Source organism: Heterodontus francisci, chromosome 2 (genome assembly GCF_036365525.1).
Source record: "Heterodontus francisci isolate sHetFra1 chromosome 2, sHetFra1.hap1, whole genome shotgun sequence".
NCBI classification, from domain to species: domain Eukaryota; kingdom Metazoa; phylum Chordata; class Chondrichthyes; order Heterodontiformes; family Heterodontidae; genus Heterodontus; species Heterodontus francisci.
The window spans coordinates 176,124,325-176,148,020 of NC_090372.1; the positions used below are offsets into that span (position 1 = coordinate 176,124,325).

At 44.0% G+C, this 23,696-nt stretch overlaps 1 protein-coding gene across 2 annotated transcripts in view; it reads left to right on the forward strand.

The window, feature by feature from the left end:
- The first annotated feature begins 3,164 nt into the window (after positions 1-3,164).
- Positions 3,165-23,696, forward strand: part of LOC137348867 (patched domain-containing protein 3-like) — a 30,813-nt gene continuing 10,281 nt past the window's right edge. Inside the window, exons 1-5 of one of the 2 annotated variants that reach the window (XM_068014111.1) lie at positions 3,165-3,313; positions 10,468-10,516; positions 10,685-11,472; positions 17,944-18,065; positions 18,172-18,317. In XM_068014111.1, coding sequence (XP_067870212.1) covers positions 10,744-11,472; positions 17,944-18,065; positions 18,172-18,317 — 997 coding nt within the window. In that variant the 5' untranslated portion in view covers positions 3,165-3,313; positions 10,468-10,516; positions 10,685-10,743. The remainder of the gene's footprint in view (positions 3,314-10,467; positions 10,517-10,684; positions 11,473-17,943; positions 18,066-18,171; positions 18,318-23,696) is intronic. The other variant, XM_068014103.1, reaches the window with a different exon arrangement.

Below are 23,696 nucleotides of genomic sequence, written 5' to 3' on the forward strand. Positions count from 1 at the left end.
GATGGCAGTCTTCCAAGAATCGTTGATTTGTGTAAGGTCTTCCGACAGGCCAAGACACATAGTTCTGACGTTCCAGCTTGCAAAACGAAGGGCTGGTACCTTCTTTCCTTTTTTTGTTGTGCTGTTTGGTGCAGTGTTACAGTCCACTTTTCGGGCAGTGTCCCTGAGCTCCCAGCACCCATTGAAGCAGGTGGATTGTGGCGGGACTGCGCCTCAAATAAGTAGCATAACTTACCACTTATTTGCCAATCAGCTTCTTCCCCTGTACCATGGAGGCTGAAAAGGCAGAAGAGAAGTCAGTGAAATCCTTCACACACAACTCATAGCTTGACTCTGTCCAAACAGCACTATTTTAATGAGTAATTATAATAAATTACACTAATTAAAAAACTTTAGTAGTACTAACCTTCTCACTTACAAGGTAGCTATTTGAGGGTTTTTTTAAAAAAACTTTTTCTCTCTCTGATTTTTGTAAGGTATTTACAGACAATAACAGCTGTTACTTACCAACCAATCAGCTTCCAGATTTCCCGTGACGTCACAGTTATTTTTTTCACTTTTCAAACCCAGCGCGCGCCAACACAGAGACAGAGAGTTTGCTGACTGTCGCTCCGCTCCTCAGGTAAGTAAGGGCCTCGAGCCCCACTCTTTATTTATCCAGGTCCCGCTCCGGATCCGCCTCCTTCCAGGTCCACCACCAACAGCTGCTGCTTCACTGCTCTGCCTGGTTGATTGTGACTTTGTAGTCCCACATAGTCTTACGGTTACAGTACTACAATTGGGGTTTCCCAATCACTGTGATCAGTTTTCACTCGCACACCATTCCTCTTTAACTTCTTTAGTTCATCTTCAATCTGTCTTTTGAGAGCATAAGGAACCAGCCTATATGCTGATTTTGCATCAGGCCTAATTCAGGTGTGCACTTTCACACCAATTATATCTTAATAGTTTTCCTCAAAAATGTTGCTATAGCTATTGAATAGCTGATCAAACTTCCTGGTTGTGTCAACTTGGAAAACATGCTTCCAATCTAACTTGAGCTTACGAAGCCAGTTTTTGTCCATTATGTTGGTTTGTTGACATTTCTTGCTACAACAATGGGTAACTTGTGGGACTTGCCCCTATATTGGACATTGCACTGCATTTGCCCACATGCTTCTAACACCTCACCAGAGTAGGTTTTCAACTGAACTGTGCTCTCAGTTAGAGGTAAGTTGCTGAATTTATTCATATGCGTGTCTACTCATAATGGAGCAATCTGCAGCTGTATCAATGCACATGTTGATGCACTGTTGATTTACCAACACCTTTGTACAAAAGTCTCTGTCATTTGAGTGATGACTAGTGGCAGAAATGCTGTACAGCCCTAGCTTTTCTCTGCTTAGGCACTCTGGATTCACTTCAAGATTGTGAACTCCACCCTTGTGACTTTGCTGCTTTCCATTATTACTAGAAATTAGTTCTTTCCTGCTTTGGTCTTCACTTGATAAGCAGTTGCAATATGGCATATCTTTTGGCAATTAAAACATTTGGCATTTCTGTACTGACATGCCTGTGCCTTGTGTTGCCATTAGTGATAACAAGTCACTAAACTAAAATTAAGAGCACTTTTCTGATCAGGTCTCCCCACTTTAGACTTGGCAAAATCTTTCTGACAGTGGACAGAAGCTGTACTTGCATAGGATAAAATTTCCCAGCATTCTTTGATGCCATCTCTATCGTAGGAAGCAATCTTACATGCTAGCTAAAATGTCAGATTTTGTGTGTTTAGTAACTTTGACTGCATTCTTTCATCCACCAAACCACACACAAATCGGTTTCGTAATGCACGGTCTAAGAATGTAGCAAATTTGCAATGTAATGAGAAATTCTTCAGTGCCACAATGTACTCTTCAGCTGTTTCGGTACTTCTCTCTGGTTTCTGGTTCCAAATTTGTTGCTTTCCACTATCTAGTGCCTTTGGATTAAAATAATCCTTCTGCTTGGTGTTAATTATTTTGAATGGCACATCTTTTGCCTTGTTGGGGGAAAAATGGTTTGTCGGTGTGCCATACATTTCCGGGCCAGTCTCTGTTCACAAAATTCCTTTCTTGTGCTCAAGAATTGCCTGATTCTGAGTCTGGACCTTTTCACTGTCACCTTCAAGTTCTAATATTATTAACTCTGAAGAACATGTCTTTCAATGTATGAACTGAATGGTTCTCGAGCTCTGTCATACATTCCTAGCTTTCCGATATATCCCGTGGGTGCTGCCATTTTGTCCCATTTTCAAATGTGGCAGTGACCCAGTGACTTTACTATGGCTGTCCTTAACAGTGATACAGAAGCTAAGTCAGCCTAATCAGTAAAAACTCACCAAAGCGTAGTTGGTCATTCAATCAGATGGACACTAGGACCCTGCAGAATCCATTCAACTGAGTGCAGCCACACGTTTTCAGAAACAATGAAGCTCAACACAACTGAGTCGAAAATCTTCATCATCCCAGCAGGTAGGTCACTAGGAGCTAGTATATTTTGTTCATCACAGTCTGTATTACTGTTTACTGCAAATATTTTTGCACTTTAATCTTATTTTGTCACCAAAATCTGTTATATATTGAGAGGAACTTGTAAAGAAAGACTGACACCAAGATGGCCAGATCACACACTGTGCGTGCTCATAACATAGGAATACATTACATACCCCTCCACATCACATGCCTTCCTGACTTGAAACTATATTGTTGTTCCTTCACTGTCGCTAAGTCAAAATCCTGGAACTCTCTCCCTAACAGCACTGTGGGTGTACCCACACAACAAGGACTGCAGCGATTCAAGAAGGTGGTTCACCACCATCTTCTCAAGGACAATTACGGATGGGTAGCAAGGCTTACATCCCATGAACGAATTTTTAAAAAAGGCCAGAGGGAAAATGGCCATGGGACCAATGTTCTCTCTAACTCCTAATTTTTTCAGCATCACATCCTGAAGTGTGGGCGATTTCCATGCTAATCAAAACTTTATAAAATTGTGACCCATTGAAGGAACATCAGATTTTCAAACATGTTGATTCAATTGCATGACTAAACACTACAGAGAAGCAAAGCGGATTCATCTCTTGTACTAATGCTTATGAGTTCCGCCCTTTCCTGGAGTTTACTTCCCTTGTGGCCAGTCACATGTCACTGATGCTACATTTTACCTCAGCAAAACCAGAAACAGCTTGTGCCTCTTAAGAGGAGGAAAGGTGTTCCAGATTACAGCATGAAAAAGACTTAGCGTAAATTGATCTTAATCATATATATCTACAATTGGAAAGATCAGTATTTATCAGGTAGGTTCTTTTGATCCTTTACCAACATGCTTAGTCACTGTAATGCTGACACAACACTTGTTAATCTGTACACTCCCCCTATATGACTGTAGAATATCTGTAGCAAACTGCAGCCATAACAATTAGACCATTTTTGTCATTAAATTTGTTGAGTTTTGAGTTTTCTTGTATGTTTGTAATTTGTTATGGTAATTTAATTGAGAATACAATTTCTATGTCAGTTGCAAGTTGCAACTGTTCTGCTTTTTGCCTCAGCTGCTGTGGTGTAGTTAAATTGACAAGCACTAGACGCACAAAGTGGAAACCACAACCTCAATCAGACATCACGAGTAAATCTGCCACAAACTGTACAGAATTCTAATTTTAAAAAAAGATTACCGAATAATATGTATCAAATCTATCGTATAATTATCCTGATAGTTGCACATTATGTGCATGAGGATAGGTTTATTTCTTTATAGTTTTGTCAGTGCTTTCCTCTTCTCCCCACCCCCACCCCCGCCTGCCCCTTAGATGATTTTGTCACTTTTTGGGTGAATATGGAAACAAACATAGATTTTGTAAATGGTTGAACATTTCTAACCCACCCAGAAGGGTTAAAATTGAATTAAATTTCTGGCAGTATTTTAATGCCTGAAAATGATCAAGACCCGGTTTTCGTTTCTGGGATATATATATTTATCCTGATATATCCATGATTGCGTAACATTTCCCAACTAATTGCATTTACACAATTTTAATATGTTATTTTTCATTTAAGAAACATATAAAATTATTGCAAAAGTATGCCTATGCACCACATAACAGAAGCAGGAATTATATCAGCGCCTCCAACTTCTTCTCCACACCTATCTCTGAACCTGGACAATAGTTCATTGATGTTCCATGTTGATTCAACCCTACTAATGTAAACTTTATCCCACTTTGTAATTCCTCCTATTGCTTCCTCTCTATTCTCCATTTATTACTCGTAATTATCTATCCTAATCTTGATATTTAACCATGCCTCTGTAACTTGAGTTTGCCTGTGTCCATTTGTATGCATGTTTTGGCCCCTGCTCCGGATCCAAGTCCATCAGTTCCATTTTCCTTTTTGTCGTCTTTTCCCTTTACTGTTCCTAGGCCCCTTTCTTCTGTCACCATGCCCTCTTTCATTTCTCTCCTCTTGAGTACTCTGCTCCCCCAAATCCCTACCCCAACCCTGCGCCACTCCTTGACTTTCCTACTCTCCTGCCGCCATCCCAGACTTGAATCACTCTTAGATAAGTGCACAACTTCCCTCTATGCCTCTCTTGGGGGCACTTGCCACTGCCTCCTTATGAGCAGCAGCCCAAACTTCCACAATCTATTCTCTCATTGACTTTCCCACCAAGCACACCTGCTGGGCTAATCTTACCAACCCCCTTCCCAGCCCATTCACTGCTCCCAACTCTGACCCTGTGGACTCTGTCCGTGGATTAGCTATCACCACTCTTCCCTGCATCTCACCCCAGAATGTCTACTTGCTTGTGAACTTTGTTGCCATCCATGAGCTTGTTGTGGATGATTGCATAGGCATCATGGTCTTGATGGAAGCTTGGCTGTATTGAAATAAAAGCAAAATACTGCGGATGCTGGAAATCTGAAATAAAAACAAAAAATGCTGGAGATACTAAGCAGGTATGGCAGCATCTGTGGAAAGAGAAGCAGAGTTAACGTTTCGGGTCAGTGACCCTTCTTCGGAACTGACAAATATTAGAAATGTCAAAGGTTATAAGCAAATGAGACGGGGGTGGGGCAAGAGATAACAAAGGAGAAGGTGTAGATTGGACAAGGCAACATAGCTGACCAAAAGGTCATGGAGCAAAGGCAAACAATATGTTAATGGTGTGTTGAAAGACAAAGCATTAGTACAGATAGGGTGTTAATGGACTGAAGATTGAACAGCAGCAAGTACAAACATGAAAAAAAACAGTGGGTAAGCAAACTGAACAAACTAAGATTAAATGAAATAAACATACAAAAAAAAGTTGTAAAAAATGTAAAAAAGCAAAAATAACTGAAAATAAAAGTAAAATGGGGGGCCCGTCATGCTCTGAAATTATTGAACTCAATATTCAGTCCGGCAGGCTGTAGTGTGCCTAATCGGTAAATGAGATACTGTTCCTCGAGCTTGCGTTGATGTTCACTGGAACACTGCAGCAAGCCCAGGATAGAGATGTGAGCATGAGAGCAGGGGGGAGTGTTGAAATGGCAAGCAACCGGAAGCTCAGGGTCCTGCTTGCGGACTGAGTGGAGGTGTTCCGCAAAGCAATCACCCAGTCTGCGTTTGGTCTCCCCAATGTAGAGGAGACCACATTGTGAGCAGCGAATACAGTATACTACATTGAAAGAAGTACAAGTAAATCGCTGCTTCACCTGAGAGGAGTGTTTGGGGCCTGGGATAGTGAGGAGGTAAATGGGCATGTATTACACCTCCTGCGATTGCATGGGAAGGTGCCATGGGAAGGGGACCAGGTGGTGGGGGTAATGGAGGAGTGGACCAGGGTGTCGCGGAGGGAACGATCCCTTCGGAATGCTGATAGGGGAAGGGAGGGGAAGATGCGTTTGGTAGTGGCATCATGCTGGAGGTGGCGGAAATGGCGGAGGATGATCCTTTGGATATGGAGGCTGATGGGGTGGAAAGTGAGGACAAGGGGAATCCTGTCACGGTTCTGGGAGGGAGGGGAAGGGGTGAGGGTAGAGGTGCAGAATATGGGCCGGACATGGTTGAGGGCTCTGTCAACAACAGTGGGGGGGAATCCTCGGTTGAAGAAAAAGGAGGTCATAACAGAAGCACCATCATGGAAGGTAGCATCATCAGAGCAGATGCGTCGGAGACGGAGAAACTGGGAGAATGGAATGGAGTCCTTACAGGAGGTAGGGTGTGAAGAAGTGTCGTCAAGGTAGCTGTGGGAGTCGGTGGGCTTATAATGGATATTAGTAGACAACCTATCCCCAGAGATGGAGACAGAGAAGTCGAGTAAGGGAAGGGAAGTGTCAGAGATGGACCATGTAAAGGTGAGAGAAGGGTGGAAATTGGAAGCAAAGTTGATAAAGTTTTCCAGTTCGGGGCAGGAGCAGGAAACAGCACCGATACAGTCATCAATGTACCGGAAAAAGAGTTGGGGGAGGGGGCCTGAGTAGGACTGGAACAAAGAATGCTCGACATATCCCACAAAAAGACAGGCATAACTAGGACCCATGCGAGTACCCATAGCAACACCTTTTACTTGAAGGAAGTGAGTGGAGTTGAAGGAGAAGTTGTTCAATGTGAGAACAAGTTCAGCCAGGCGGAGGAGGGTGGTGGTGGATGGGGACTGGTTGGGCCTCTGTTCAAGGAAGAAGCAGAGAGCCCTCAAACCATCCTGGTGGGGGATGGAGGTATAAAGCGATTGGATGTCCATAGTGAAGAGGATGCGGTTGGCACCAGGAAACTGGAAATTGTCAAAATGACGTAGGGTGTCAGAACAGTCACGGATGTAGGTGGGAAGAGACTGGACCAGCGGAGAAATGATAGAGTCAAGATAGGAAGAAATAAGTTCAGTGGGGCAGGAGCAGGCTGACACAATGGGTCTGCCAAACGGGACAGTCTACTAACTTGTCTACTAGGTTGTCCACTAATATCCATTATAAGCCCACCGACTCCCATAGCTACCTTGACTACACTTCTTCACACCCTACCTCCTGTAAGGACTCCATTCCATTCTCCCAGTTTCTCCGTCTCCGACGCATCTGCTCTGATGATACTGCCTTCCATGACAGTGCTTCTGATATGACCTCCTTTTTCCTCAACCGAGGATTTCCCCCCACTTGTTGACAGGGCCCTCAACCGTGTCTGACCCATTTCCTGCACCTCTACCCTCACCCCTTCCCCTCCCTCCCAGAACCGTGACAGGGTTCCCCTTGTCCTCACTTTCCACCCCATCAGCCTCCATATCCAAAGGATCATCCTCCGCCATTTCCCCCACATCCAGCGTGATGCCACTACCAAACGCATCTTCCCCTCCCTTCCCCTATCAGCATTCCGAAGGGATTGTTCCTTCCGCAACACCCTGGTCCACTCCTCCATTACCCCCACCACCTCGTCCCCGTCCCATGGCACTTCCCCTGCAATCGCAGGAGGTGTAATACCTGCCCATTTACCTCCTCTCTCCTCACTATCCCAGGCCCCAAACACTCCTTTCAGGTGAACCAGCTATTTACTTGTACTTCTTTTCATGTAGTATACTGTATTTGCTGCTCACAATGTGGTCTCCTCTACATTGGGAAGAACAAACGCAGACTGGGTGACCGCCTTGCGGAACACCTCCGCTCAGTCCGCAAGCAGGACCCTGAGCTTCCGGTTGCTTGCCATTTCAATGCTCCCCCCTGCTCTCATGCTCACATCTCTATCCTGGGCTTGCTGCAGTGTTCCAGTGAACATCAACGAAAGCTCGAGCAACAGTATCTCATTTACCGATTAGGCACACTACAGCCTGCCGGACTGAATATTGAGTTCAATAATTTCAGAGCATGACGGGCCCCCCATTTTACTTTTATTTTCAGTTATTTTTTCTTTTTTACATTTTTTACAACTTTTTTTGTATGTTTATTCATTTCATCTTAGTTTGTTCAGTTTGCTTACCCACTATTTTTTTTTCATGTTTGTACTTGCTGCTGTTCAATCTTCAGTCCATTAACACCCTATCTGTACTAATGCTTTGTCTTTCAACACACCATTAACATATTGTTTGCCTTTGCTCCATGACCTTTTGGTCAGCTATGTTGCCTTGTCCAATCTACACCTTCTCCTTTGTTATCTCTTGCCCCACCCCCGTCTCATTTGCTTATAACCTTTGACATTTCTAATATTTGTCAGTTCCGAAGAAGGGTCACTGACCCGAAACGTTAACTCTGCTTCTCTTTCCACAGATGCTGCCAGACCTGCTGAGTATCTCCAGCATTTCTTGTTTTTATTACCTCTGTAATGAAGCCTTGCTGCCAGGCTATGCCTATAGAATGGAATCATAGAAAGGTTACAGCACAGAGGGAGGTTATTCAGTCTGTCACGTCTGTGCCAGCTCTTTGCAAGAGCCACTCACCTAGTCCCATTCCCCTGCCTTTTCCCCATAGCCTTGAAAATTTTTTATCTTCAGATAATAGTCCAATTCTCTTTTGAAAGCCACGATTGAATCAGAAACTCAGGCAGTGAATTCCAGATCCTAACCACTCGATGTGTATAAAAGATTTTCCTCGTGTTAAAGAACAAAGAACAAAGAAAATTACAGCACAGGAACAGGCCCTTCGGCCCTCCAAGCCTACGCCGATCCAAATCCTCTATCTAAACATGTCGCCTATTTTCTAAGGGTCTGTATCTCTTTACTTCCTGCCCATTCATGTATCTGTCTAGATACATCTTAAAAGACGCTATCGTGCCCGCGTCTACCACCTCCGCTGGTAATGCGTTCCATGCACCCACCACCCTCTGCGTAAAGAACTTTCCACGCATATCCCCCCTAAACTTTTCCCCTTTCACTTTGAACTCATGTCCCCTTGTAATTGAATCCCCCACTCTGGGAAAAAGCTTCTTGCTATCCACCCTGTCTATACCTCTCATGATTTTGTACACATGATTTTGCCATTCCTTCTTTTGCCAATTACCTTTCTTGATCCTTTCACCAACGGAAACAGTTTCTCTCTATCTACTCTGTCCAGACCCTTCAAGATTTTGAGCACCTCTATCAAATCTCCGCTTAATCTTCTCTTCTCCAAGGAGAACACCCTCAGCTTCTCCACCCTATCTACGCAACTGAAGTTCCTCATCCCTGGAATCATTCTCATGAATAATTTCTGCACCCTCTCTATCACATCTTCAGATCCTTCCTAAAGTGTGGTGCCTAGAACTGGATACAATTTCACAATTTTCCCTGTTTAGATCACTGTGTTGGTGGTGTGGCCCCATCTCCAAATCACACCTTGGTCTGTCCGCCTATTCCTCTGGCACCGTCTCCTCGTCTGAGCATCTCACCTTGCTCCACCCCTGTCGCCTCTCCTTCAAAATGCTCATTCTCTACCACCTACCCAAGTAACTTTCCATGTTTCTTACTGATGTTATCTTCACTCCTTTCCTCATTCAGTCTCTGCACCAAATGTCTTCTCATTCACTGTGATTTTAACCTCAACTCAACTCATCATATCCTCTTTCCTCTGATTTCACAACCATCTTATTCCCATTAATCTCTCCCTAAATATAAACTCCCCTACCCATAGTCACAGCCATCTTTTATTATTAATTAATTCTTGGAATGTGGGCACCACTGGCATTTATTACCCACCCCTAATTGCTCTCGAGAAGGTAGTGGTGAGCCACCTTCTTGGACAGCTACAGTCCTTGTTGTGTAGAAACATCCACAGTGCTGTTCGGTAGGCAGTTCAGGTGGTGAGTTACTTGCAGCAGAATTCCCAGCCTCTGACCTGCTGTTGTAGCCACAGTGCTTCTTCTGGCTGCTGTCTTTAGAACTAGTGGTCATAATCTCAGGATAGGGGTTGGTCATTTAGGATTAAGATGAGGAGAAATTTCTTCACTCAGGGGGTTGTGAATCTTTAAATTCTCTACAGCAGAGGGTCATGAATGTTCAGTCGTTGATTACCGTATTTGCTGGACCATACGGTGCACTTTTCTTCTGGAAAACGTCGCCTAAAATTGCCATGCGCCTTATGGTCCAAAGTCATACTCAAATATTTCCTATTAAAATCTTGGTGCATCTTGTTTTCCAGTTTATCTCATGGTGGGCAAATACGGTATATTCAGGACTGAAATCACCAGATTCCTGGGATGTAAGGAATATGGGGATCGAAAGGGAAAGTGGAATTGATGTAGTTCAGCCATGATCTTATTGAATGGGCAGGCTTGATGCCTACTCCTGCACCTATTTCTTATGTAATAATGATCTTATTTTCAACCTATCCATCTCTCAACCTCTCTCTCCTGTAAGATGCTCCTTAGATCCTACCTCTTTGACCAAGTTTTGGTCACCTATCCTAATGTGGCTCAGTGTTGATTGACTCCCTGTGAAGCCCCTTAGGAAGATTTACTATGTTAACAGTGCTACACAAGTTGTTGTTGATATACTTAGATGCCCAAATTTTATCAGTTCCCAGCTCCTGTTATTGAATGGAACCCAGTCATGGATAACCAGAATGGTGGGTAATCTCTCAGCTTAATATTTCTAATTAGAATCAGTTAATCTGTATTTAACAGGTTTTATGCATTGCTTGACATAACACATCATAGAAACATATAGAATCATAGAATGGGTTACATGTAATGAAAATCAGTTTCTATAATTTATTTCTGTCTTTATCTTTCAGAACATTGAGTTTGCGGAGTTGAAAATCTTGGGATCACAGCTTCAGTTCTAATTTTTATTATGGCTTGGTGTCAGACAGACTGTATTGAAAAACCTCTCTGTGCAGCATTCAGGAAATTTGGATCTTGTGTCGGTCAAAACCCCTGGTGGTTCTTGTTGGTTCCTCTGTTTGTTTCCGGAGGATTAGGGGCAGGATTTTGTTTCTTTGCTCAAAATGAAAGCAATAACATTGAGGAACAGTTCACACCTATTAATGGACCAGCAAAGTCTGAGAGAGAGTTCATTAAGGAACATTTTCCAACCAATGATTCTCAATTCTTCTCCACACAGAGGCTTTACACAGAGGGGACATTTGCTTCTTTCATTGCTGTTTCAAAAGTTGGCAACATCCTTACAAAAGCAGCATTTGAAGAGATTCTATCACTTGATAAAAAAGTCAAAGACTTTCAATTTTATGACAATGGCACTGCCTACAATTATTCTAATCTTTGTGCAAAAATAAGAGGTACTTGCTTCTCAAATGCACTCTTAGATTTGGTAAATTATGATCCCTACCTGGTTGAAAGCACAAATATTTCTTACCCAATAGCAAACCATGCTTTTATTGCTACTACAGTGGGTGGTGTTGAATTAGATGAAATTGGAACTGTTATCAAAAAGGCAAAAGCTTTTAGGCTGCGTTACCAGTTAAGAGAAGATGATGAAAAAAACAAGAGACTCAGTTTACTGTGGATTGAGAAATTTCTTAGTGAATTTCCAATGGACCTTACACATTCAACACATATTGAGGTAAGTGATATAAAAACAAGAAATGCTGGAACCACTCAGCAGGTCTGGCAGCATCTGTGAAAAGAGAAGCAGAGTTAACGTTTTGGGTCACTGACCCGAAACGTTAACTCTGCTTCTCTTTTCACAGATGCTGCCAGACCTGCTGAGTGGTTCCAGCATTTCTTGTTTTTATTTCAGATTTCCAGCATCCGCAGTATTTTGCTTTTATATTATTGAGGTAAGTGATTGCGTTTAAGAGTAATGTACCTTTAAGATCTTATTGTGCTAATGAGCTAAATGCAAGGATGTACTCGTGACTACATGCCAGTCTCACTCTGTAACTGTAACACCAAGAGGCAAGACTTGCAAATAGATAGCTCTATACTGTATATATTAGTTAGCTGTTAATAAACCTGTTGAGATCTTCAATCAACCTGAACTCCACATATCTCATATATGTTGCATCAGACAACATTAAAAAAAAAGCTTCTCATTGGCAGCTGTAATGAGAAGACAAAATCCAAGTTTGAAGACCACAGGAAAAGCTTTAAAAATACCTACAGCTAGAAGAGAGAAAGTTAAAAGAAACACTAGTCCAAAGAGTAAGGATTTTAAAAAAGCACTATAAACAATTTTTGAGGTCTCCCTCTCTTTCTCCAGAAGAATTCAGCTTTATACTGGGATGAGAAAAGTTCTATTTAGTTTCCTGTCATATTTTTAAAATTACTTTCCATCTTTGTAAGTCTAAATTTGAAATATTTGGAAAAATGCCAGTGACAAGCCTGAAAATTTTCTAAACTTATACAATTCTTTTGAAAATACTACACTGCAAAAATTGCAACTTTCTCACATTACAATGAGAAATGGTATAAGGTTGTGTGAAAACAATAAACAAAAGTCCTAAAAATGTCCAAGGTTTATACTGTTGCCTCACGAGCTTGAAATAGTTCTTATATTTTATCAAGTTTTTAAAAAATGTTTTTGGAAATCAGATATGCCTTTGTCTAAGTGTGTGCAACATTGTTTTGATTGTATAAAATGTTTGCATCAAGCAAAACTTCTAAAACATGTTTACAGGTCAATGAGTCAGGTTCGATCAGATCGCAGTTAACTTTTTAATAAGTTTTCAGCAAGGCAGATTAGCCATCATTTGCTGAATCAGGATTGTCATATTAGATTGTAAGAAACCTGTGACATTGCCATTGATGTATCTAGTATGGATCTATGTATCTAGTATAATTTCTCCAACTTCTTCTGTGGTCCTCACACCAAAATCTGGAGCTCTCACCTTCAAATGTTTTTTGATGCTATGTTGTGAAGCTTTCAAGATTGGGATCAATCGATCTTGGTTAGATAAGGGTACAAAGGAATGTGAGGCAAAGGTGGATAAATGGGGTTGAGATACAGATTAGCCATGATCTAATTGAATGGCAGAATAGGCTTGAGGACCTGAATGACCTATTCCTGTTCCTATGTGCCGAGAGCCTAATAGGTCAAATTTATAAGAGATCTGTCCTTATTCCAGTTGTTTCTGCAAATTCAATTTACTTTTTTTAAATTCATTCATGGGATGTGGGCATCACTGGCTATGCCAGCATTTACTGCCCATCTGTAACTGCCCTTGAAAAAGTGGTGGTGAGCTTCCTTCTTGAACCGCTGCAGTCCATGTGAGGTAGGTACACCCACAGTGCTGTAAGGAAGGGAGTTCCAGGATTTTGACCCAGCGACAGTGAAGGAGAGGCGATATAGTTCCAAGTCAGGATGGTGTGTGGCTTGGATGGGAACTTGCAGGTGGTGATATTCTCATGCATCTGCTGCCCTTGTCCTACTAAGTGGTAGTGGTGGAAGGTGCTGTTGAAGGAGCCTTGGTGTGTTGCCGCAGTGCTACTTGTAGATGGTATACACTGCTGCCACTGTGCATTGGTGGTAGTAGGGAGTGAATGTTTGTAGATGGGGTGCCAATCAAGTAGGCTGCTTTGTCCTGGATGGTGTCGAGCTTTTTGAGTGTTGTTGGAGCTGCACCCAACCAGGCAAGTGGAGAGTATTCCATCACACTCCTAACTTGTGCCTTGTAGATGGTGGACAGTCTTTGGGAGTCAGGAGGTGAGTTACCCGCCTCAGGATTCCTAGCCTGTGACCTGCAATTGTAGCCGTAGTATTTATATGGCTTCTACAGTTCAGTTGCTGGTCAATGGTATGTCTCTGAGGAACATCTCAAAACACTTCACACACAGTGGGTTGGATTTTACCAAGCCCACAACATCAGGCTCCATGGTGGGGGTGGCCAGAAGATGGTTGTGGCTGGCCTGCAACAGAGCTCGACGCTGGGAGGGCCCAGCCTGATGTTCCCAGCGGTGGTGTGGCTCCATTTAAATCAATGATGTAAATAAATTTAAATGAACATACCCTCAATTTTCCGAGCCTGTCGCGATCTTCAGTGCAGCAGCCGGTCCCCTGTCTGGGGAAAGCTGGCGTGACACTAGTGGGGAGGGGGGATGAATTAAGATTTCCAGTGCGGAGTTAGGTGGGGACAGGGTCAAATAAACATAATGAATGTAGGGGATGGTGGAAATGGGCGTACTTTAAACTTTGTGCAGTCTGGTTCGGGGGTGGGGCGTGGGTGGGTGTGGAAGGTAAGATTTAAAAGGTAAGTGTTTTGGGGGGGAAAGGGCAAATAGTGAATGTAATTGTTATTGGGGGGTGGGAAAAGGGCATTAGAATTTTATTTGATAAATTTTGGTGGGAGTATATCTTTAACATTTTAAATTTAAGTCTGCTGCACACAGGCAGCTGACGCCATTGCTGGCATCATGCAGCCCACCCCCTCCATGTGATTGGGGGGCGCGGGCCACCCCGGCTATTTAAATGAGCAGCTGCGTGGGAGATTGTGGTGGTTCTTCGGCGCAGGCCACCATTTTCTGAGTTTGCTGCCGAGCGCGACAGCGGGCTCTTAAATCCAGCCCGGTACTTTTGAGTTGCAGTCACTGTTATGTAGGCAAACAGCAGCCAAATTGCACACAAATAATCACACAATGTAATCCACCATGCAAATAAACTTTTCCCAACCTCATTCCTCTTTAACTTGTTGGCTCTTCATTACTGATTCTCCAACCAAAGGAAATAGTCTTTCCCTATTCTCTCTATCGAAACCAACATAATTTTGACAAAATCTCTATTAGATCTCCCTTTTCTCCATTCTAGTAGAACCCAGTATCTCCCCTCATGATTATAGCTTCCCATCTCTGGCTTATCCTGGTGAGTCTACATTACATGCTGTCCATGGCTTTAATGTCCTTTCAAAGGGTTCCCAAAACTGTGCATAGTAATCTTAACTCTGACATAATCAATGTTTTGAACAAATTATTCTTTACACCCGTGCCCTGTTTATAAAACACAAATGCTGATGACCTTTTTTATGGTTTTAACTACCTGCTGTTTCACTTTCTAGGAATGATATATTCTATCTGAGGTCTCTCTGTTCATCCACACTCTTCAGTGTCTTTCCATTGAGTGTATTCTTCCATTTCTTGTTTTTCTTCCTAAAATGTATTGTTGCAACTGAGATGGGAGGAGTGGACTCTTTATTCTAGTTCCACTCCCCACAGGTCACAACATACATTTAAATTTTTTTCCAACTTATCAATACAGTCAGTCATAGACTCTGTTTTTATATCCCAGAATAAAACACACTAACCAGGTTTCTTTAATAAACAAAAAAATTATCAGTAACGTAGCACAGCATAAATACACAGATTGAAATATAACAGTTCCGTTTTTTCCTTAGTCCCTCACACACGCACACACACACGCATGCACTAGTTAACCGAAAAATAAACAGATTTACTCTTTAGAGCTCTAGTACAAAAAAACAAAAAAAAAGAGTGTTAGCCAACTTGTTAATACTTGAATAAAAAAAAGATATGAAAAGCTGTCAGAAGTCCTTTTTGGTTTGGTGTCCAAAATATGTATAGACAGCTGTCACTGGGATCTTCCTAGATCAGTTCTTGTCAGGCGACGTTGAAGATCAGCTTGGGCAGGCTTCCAGGGAAAATGCAGTAACAGGCATTTCAGGCGTTTCTTACACTTGCTTCTCAGCTTCTCAAAGTGATGGAAAACTGGCAGACTTTTTAAAAAAATGCATGGACAGTTTTTCAGTTTTAAAACACAAACCTTCAAAATTTAACAAAAAAGGAAGCACTCATAACAGTATTATCTCACACCAGTATTAAATTGCATCTTCCATCCATCTGCCTATTTTCCTAACCTGTCCATGCCTTGCTGAAGTCTTTTGTAGTAACTTTACTGTTTGCCCCTACTTCAGTGTCATCTTAGCCATGCTCTCTGTCTCTATGCGTGGATCCCCTTTTTGATCCCTAATCGGTCTCACCCCTCCTCTTACAATCTTTTTTATCATTTATATGCCTATAGAAGACTTCAGGATTCCTTTTTATGTTGGCTGCCAGTCTCTTATGCTCTCTCTTTGCCTCTCTTATTTCCTTTTTCACTTCCCTCTAAACTTTCCATATTCAGCCTGATTCTCACTTGTATTACCACCCTTTTTCTGCTTCATCTTACTCTCTATCTCTTTCATCATCTAGAGAACTGTGGCTTTGGTTGCCCTACCTATCCCCGTCATGGGAATGTACTTCGACTGTACCTGAACCATCTCCTCTTTAAAGGCAGCCCATTGTTCCATTACAGTTTTGTCTGCCAATCTTTGATTCCAATGTACCTGGGACAGATGTGTTCTCACCCCACTGAAATTGCCCCCCCCCAATTAAGTACTTCGACTCTAGATTGCTCCTGTCCTTTTCCATAGCTAACCTAAACCTTATGATACTATTATCACTGTCCCCTCAATGTTCCTTTATTGACACTTGATCCAACTCATTTTTTGGAAGCAGATCCAACAATACCTCCTACCTCAATGAACTGGAAACATACTGATCAAGAAAATTCGAAACACACTTCAGAAACTCTTCCTCCTCTCTGCCCTTTACACTATTACTATCCTAGTCTTTAGTAAAATAATTAAAGTCCCTCATTATTAAAATTTTTTTTTTAGAGTTACAGCACTGAAACATGCCCTTCAGCCCACTGAGTCTGTGCCGACCATCAACCACCCATTTTATACTAATCCTACATTAATCCCATATTCCCTACCACATCCCCACCTACCTACACTAGGAGCAATTTACAATGGCCAATTTACCTATCAACCTGCAAGTCTTTGGCTGTGGGAGGAAACCGGAGCACCCGACGGAAACCCACGTGGTCACACCACATTCTGTAGTGTTTGCATTTCTTTGTAATTTTCCTGCAAATTTATTCCTGTTTATCTTTCCTACTGGTTGGTGGCCTATAGAATACATCCAGTAGTGTAATGGTACCCCTATTGTTTCTTAACTCTAGTCAAATAAGTTCTGTCCTTGACCTCTCTGGAGCATCCTCGCTCTCCAGCACTAAAATCAATACTGCACCCCTCCTCCTTTCTTTCCTTCCTTATCTTTCCTCAACACCTTGTATCCAGGAATATTTAGTACCCAGTCCTGCCATTTTTTGAGCCAGGTCTCCATTAGCGCCACAGCATCATATTCCCTTATGGCTATCTGTGCCGACAGCTCACCAACCTTATTTAACGTGCTCCATGCATTTAAATGCATGCACTGTTATCTTAATTTAGACCTTATTGCATTCTCGCTCAGTCTGATTCCACCTAATAACTCATTATTTTTTACTCTCGTGCTATCTGTCTCTCCCAGTCCAGTACCTTGTTTCTTCTTCCTATACAACATCCTGATTCCCATCAGCCCTGCCGAGTTAGTTTAAACCCTCTCCAACAGCACTAAAAAACTGACCTGTGTGGGCATTGGCCCAGGCTCTGTTGAGGTACAACCTGTCTGGCCTGTATAGGTCCCATCTCTCTTGGAAACAGTCCCAAAATCCCAGGAATCTAAAGCCCTCCCTCCTGCACCGTCTCTCCAGTCATGCATTTTTCTACTCTCTCCTCCTATTTCTATACTCACTAGCAGTGGCAGTAATCTGCTTGCTAGTCTCCTTCCTAGCTCCCTAAAATCTGCTAGATAAATACATAAGGGAGAAAGGAATAGAAGGCTATGTACAAAGGCTTGGATGAAGTAGGATGTGAGAAGGTTCATGTGGAGCATTAACACCAGCTCAGACCAGTTGGGACAAATGGCCTGTTTCTGTCCTGTAAATTCTATGGAAAACATATAAATTGGTTATAAAAAAGCTTTACAGAAATGATGAAAAATTAATTGACTGGTAATCTCAATGCATGTCATCTGTAAAATATAAAAATGCTTATCATATATATCAAGCATAATGATGGATTTCAATCATTGAATATAACGAGTGGTCTCCTGTTCAGTAACTGGGATAAGGGGTCCTCTCATTTGCTATTGTACATTCAGAAGCATTTATTTACTTGATAATAGTATGTAAATAACTTTTATTTTCACTGAATTGCAGGTTTCATATTTTACTTCTGTCTCAAGGCAAGAAGAATTTGAAAAAAATTCCAAAAGAATTATTCCTCTTTTTTCGATCACATATTTGCTTTCAATATCCTTTTCCATCTTGTCTTGTATGAGGTAAAGTCAATTTCTATGGAACTTGCAGCACACTTTTATTCCATAAATATTTCACACAAAATGTAAAAGCTTGTTATTTTACAGAAGGTATGTCTTTTATTTTCAGGTTTGATTGTGTGAGGACTAAGATCTGGGTCGCTGCTCTGGGAGTTGTATCAGCTGGATTAGCTGTACTTACTGGTTTTGGATTGCTACTGTATTGTGGGATGTCATTTGCCATCAATACTGCCAATGCACCCTTTCTGATTCTAGGTCAGTATCTCTTCGACAATTTATGGAGTATCATTGTCCATCAGGTAGGCTTGTGTTTAGATGTTATTCTGGCATATTCTAGAGACAGTAAATTTTGGCTGTAAATTGGTAGTGCTTTGCAACCTGGCAGCATTTTGGCCATTGTAGGTGCCTGTGACTGAAACCTACCCTAAACAAGAGTCACTGCAGCAGCATAAATACTGTGTTATGACTTAGCATCCATATACTTACTTGAATGTGGCTAATAATAATGTAATGTTATATACAAACGTCAGTAAAGCATTGCATTGAATTTGTTAATGAGCATATCGTCTATAATTTATATATGCCCAAGCTTAGTCACTAATTTTTCTCTTTTGCAAATAGCCAACCGATAGCAGCAAAACCATCAACTCTATCACATGGGTGATATAGATAATAAAAGCAAGTTTGAGTTTGCATTTTCATTTGTCCTCTACTTTTCCCACAAGACAGTGGCGGTAACAGGAACTACGGGCTGGATATGAAGCGCCGCTGCCGGGAGTGGAGGTGGGCGAAAAAAATGATGGCCCACACATGTGGGCCGCAATCTACCGAGCATGGGCGAATTTAAATGCCCCGATCGACCCGCCACCCCTAATCATATGGAAGGGCGTCAGCTACCTGTGCGCAGGCGTGGCGCCATTTTTAAAGAGCAGCCAGCCCTGCTGGCTAATTTAAATTTTTTAAGTGAACCCGCCCCCACTGTTACCACAAAATTCTATTGCCCCTTTCCCCCCAAAACACTTACCTTTGAGATATAACTTTCTCCTCCACCCCAAACTGAACAAAGTTCACAGGTCACCCCTTCCCACCATCCCTATATTCATAATGCAAACTTGACCCAATCGCCTCCACACCAAAAATCTTATTGTTCGCCCATTACCCACCACTGCGGCACCTGCTTTCTCCAGACGGGAAAGTGAAGGTATGGGACTGCCGGCCGCCACTCTGAAGATCGTGGCCCGACCGTAAGATAATTAATTAAGATATGTTAATCCGGGTCCCATTGCCCAGCGTCGGGCGGGGGCGGGGGCGGGGGCGGGAACACGAAGCCTCGCTCAGCCCTCCCAAGCGTTGGCCTCCATGGCGGCCGCTGCTGGAACAATCACCCAAAGTTGCGAGCCCTGTAAAATCCCAGCCTACCACTCTTATCATGTTATCAATTAAACTTTTCCAGACAACTCTATTAATGAAGTGCTATATATCCCCCACAAACATTTCCAATGTCCACCATTGTGAGAATGGGAAGGATCATCTCCAGAAGATATACAGACCCTTTGAGCTCTCTGAACATTCCACATTTTATTGTTATTGCCGACCTCTTATTACTAAATCCCCCTTCTAAACAAGTACTCCAGATGTGCGAGTCAATATGCCAACATGTTAGTCTGAAATAGCCACATTAACTATTTGCTTTATTTGTACAAAAGGAATTTTTAAAATTTTAGGCACTCAATTCCAGAATGAGGCTGTTTATAGAACTGACTGGTGCATATTAAACCACCTTTATGAAAGGTTGTGATAATGGGCTGAATTTTATTTGCAGGTCTTAAGTCCTGACATCAAGACTGGAAGCAGGTGCAGCATTTATTGGGGCAATGAGTGGCTGGCCAAACGCAATAAAGTGGCAGCTGGCCAATTAAGATTCAGGGGGTGCGGGGGCCATCCAGTGAGAGGGCGGAGGCAGCAACGAAGGCAGTGAAGATGGCATCAGGTGGCACAGCGATAGCTCAAGATGCCACATTTAAAGGGATGACAGCCCTGCACTCAGTACTGCCTGGTGTTCTAGCACCCTTGCCTGACTGCTGTCTGCTGTAACAGAGCCCCTGCCTGACTGCTGCCTGCTGTAACAGAGCCCCTGCCTGACTGCTGCCTGCTGTGCTACAGCCCCTGCTTTTGGTACTGCCAAGGATCTGATCAGAAGCCTGTAGGCAGAATGGCAGAAAGAAGACCCTGGGTGGCCCCATGGTTCAGCAATGCCTCCCTCCATACTCTCCTCCAGGCTGTAGTAGAAAGGCAGGAAGTCCCCTTCTCCAAGGATGGGAGGAGGAGACTGGCCTGCCTGACCAAACAAACCTGGACGAAGAAAGTGAAGGAGGTCAGCAGCCATGGGGTCACCTGCAGGACCTGGATCCAGTGCCAGAAAAAGATCAATGACCTGATCCGGTTTGCCAAGGTGAGTGCTCCATACACTTCCAACTCTTTGGGCCTTGCTTGTGTCAGAGTGAGAATTTGCCTTTGGTGGAGAGGGAGTGACCACCCAACCATGGCAATGGGGTTAGGGAGTTGTAAATGCCACCTGAGGTATGGCCGCATCTCAGTCAGAGGTGCCTGTCTGTCAACGCATTCCCCTGCATAGTTTCTTGAGGGTGCCCACATGCAGGAGGCATATGTATGCCCCCATCATGGCTTGCTGGACTATCATTAGAGGTCTGGGGATTTTTCCCACTGGGAGACTAACTTTGTTCATCATTGTATCTGCAGGAGAAGACAGCCCACAATAGGAAGAAGCATGCTAAGACTGGCATCGGCGTGCCTTATCTCCATGACCTCAACCCGATGGAGGAGGAGACCTTGAAACTGGCAGGGCAATAAGATGACTACACCATAGCTAATGGTGAGACAGGGTACCCACCCAAAAGAGTGGATGAGCATCTCCTGGGGCACAAGGGGTTACTGGCACCAAAGAGCCATGCTGCACATGTGATCAGCATTGCATCAATGGAGAAGCAGAGTGGGGTGGCTAGAATGTCAAATCCGAATCCTTCAATGTCTATGATTTCCCACATAGGTCAAGAGGAACAATAGGAGAGAGGAGCTGAAGAGGCTGGGGACAGTCAGCCATCCCTGAGGAGGAGGACGGAGCCTCAGAGGGCCCACCATCACATCATTCTCCTGCATCCTCCACCAGCGCAGATACACTCACGTCTGTGGGTAGTCGCATGTATTTAGATTTGGGCACACAACCTTGTCAGCACAGCACAGACGTGCTAGGGCAGCTGACGGAGGCTGTGACAGCCAAGGCCATCGGCAGTCAGAGGACTGTGGTAGATGAGGCCCATGCTGAGCCCCAGACTGATGACACACCTCTGGTGTTTGCAGCAACATGGGAAATGCTGCAGCTCCAGTGAGAGGTCAGGCAACATCTGGCAGAAATGCCAGAGGCTATGTTAGCACGTGCAGACAATGGAGGAATCCAGCCAGGCTTTGGGTGCTGCGCTGTCTCTGCTGATTGCATGTCTGGCTTCCTCCATTGAGAGATTGGCGACTGTCATAGAGAGCCACATCCAGCAGACCAATCAGTGGCTGCCGGAGATGTGTGCAGACCTGCACACCATTGCTTTGTCCATGAGCTCCATGCAGCAGTGGCAAGGCAAGAAGGGAACAAGGCATCTGGAGTCTCCACCAGTTCCACGTTCCTCTCAGATCAGCAGAGAGGTACAAGTGTACCTTATAAAAGGGGAGGAGTGGCTGCCTTCCGTATTTGGGGGTCCCTTTCAGTAGCTCCAAAGCCCCTCTACCAGTAATGCCAGTGCCTCCCTGCCGACAGTGATGGTCCCTGCACCTTTGCAGGAGGCCCTCCAGGTCTCAGGCAGCCAAAGACCGGCTGCCCAGGTCATCCCAAGCCAGGGAACTGCAAGGTCAGCAGCCTGCCTCCACCTCAGCTGACAGCACAGGGGGAGCGCCATGTAGGAGCACCTGGAAAAGATTTAAAAAGAGCACATAGATGCACTAAGAGGATTACCAGTGAAGATGCAGTCAAAATGCATAGTCGTGCATTGATTTTGACGCAGAATAAAATAATGTTCACTCACAATGTCTCCTTCCTCTTATTGATGCCCTTTGAGAATTCATTTGAACCCTTCCTCCCAAGGGGCTGGAAGCGAGGGACCAAGCCCCGAGCACCCAATGCTTCAGCCTTGCCACTGTGCAAAGTGCACCTGGGTGCTGCTGTTCAGAAGGAAGGAAACAACAACAGGGCTGCTTAAAGATAAGACTATTATTGCGGTTCCGTGAGGCAGTAATGCTCAAAGAAACATGAATGTATAAAGGCGTCTCATATCTCTCTTGCACCTATCTCATGCTGCCTTTCCTGGGCAGCATCCTCCTCCACATCCTCATCATTACTCCAATATATCCTCACTGGTCAATGCCTCCAGCCTTTGTAGCTCCAGGTTGTGCAGTGGACAACAGGCCACCACGATAAGCAAGACCCTGGAGGGCTCCACTGGATTGATCTGGGCACCTGAATCTCATCTTGAATAGACCAATGGCCTGCTCGTTGGTTGCTTAGGTTGAGCCATGGCAAGTATTGTAACTTTCTTCTGCATCTGTTCCTGGATTCCTCACAGGTATCAGTAGCCATGTCCTCAATGTGTAGTCCTTGTCTCCAAGGATCTGTCCCTGAAGGCGCACGGTGACACAGAAAAGGGACTGCCTTAGTATGTAGGCATCATGGCTACTTCCCAGGAATCGTGCACATACTTGCAAATCCATTTGCAGTGGTTACAGACCAGTTGCACATTGAGGAAATGGAAGCCCTTCCAGTTAGTGAAAGCAGCAGGCTGTTCAGTGGGAGCCTTGATGGACACATGCACACAGTCGATGACCCCCAGCACCTGGGGGAATCCAGCGATGGGCCTGAATCCTATATCCCTCTCAGCTTGACTGTTAGGATCGGTGTGGAAGTGCACCCTGGCCCTCCTGAACATGGCATTGATGCAGCAGTGCGCCTCAGACTGGGAAATTCCACACGTCTCCAGTGGATCCCTGGAATAATCTGGTGGCATAGAAGCTTAGTACAATGGTGACTTTCAGCACCATTGGCATTGGCTGCCCACCAAGTCCCATGGGCCTTAGCTCATTCTGCATCATGGAATATAGGTCATGAACAGCCTCCCGGAGAGGCGCAGTATTTGGAGACACTGCTGCTCGGTAGTTGACCCTCAGCCAGTAGAACCTCTCTGGAGGGTAGCTACTTCTGTGAGCTAGAGCCAGCTGGTGTGCTCCTCTGCATCCTTCTCTAGCCTTCTTTTCCTGAGGCTGGCCCTCCTGTGTGCCCCCAGACGGCAGTGGTGCCCCTGCCGGTTCATGCTTCTCCTACCCTGTCCAATGCTGCTACTCCTCCATGGGGGCTTCGAAGTCAGGGTGAATGAGGCCCATGAGAGGTTGCCTCTCCCTGAGCGCAAGGCCTTCATGCCAAACAGACCCTCCCCCCTCCCCTTACTTGTGAGCTTCGATGAGATGACATTGCTCCGATGGCACCCTGGTATTGGCATCCCCGCAGTGCTGGCACCTTGGCTCCCACTCCTTACAGTGTTTCCCGATGTCCCCCTTCTCCACCCTTCCTGCCAAGCA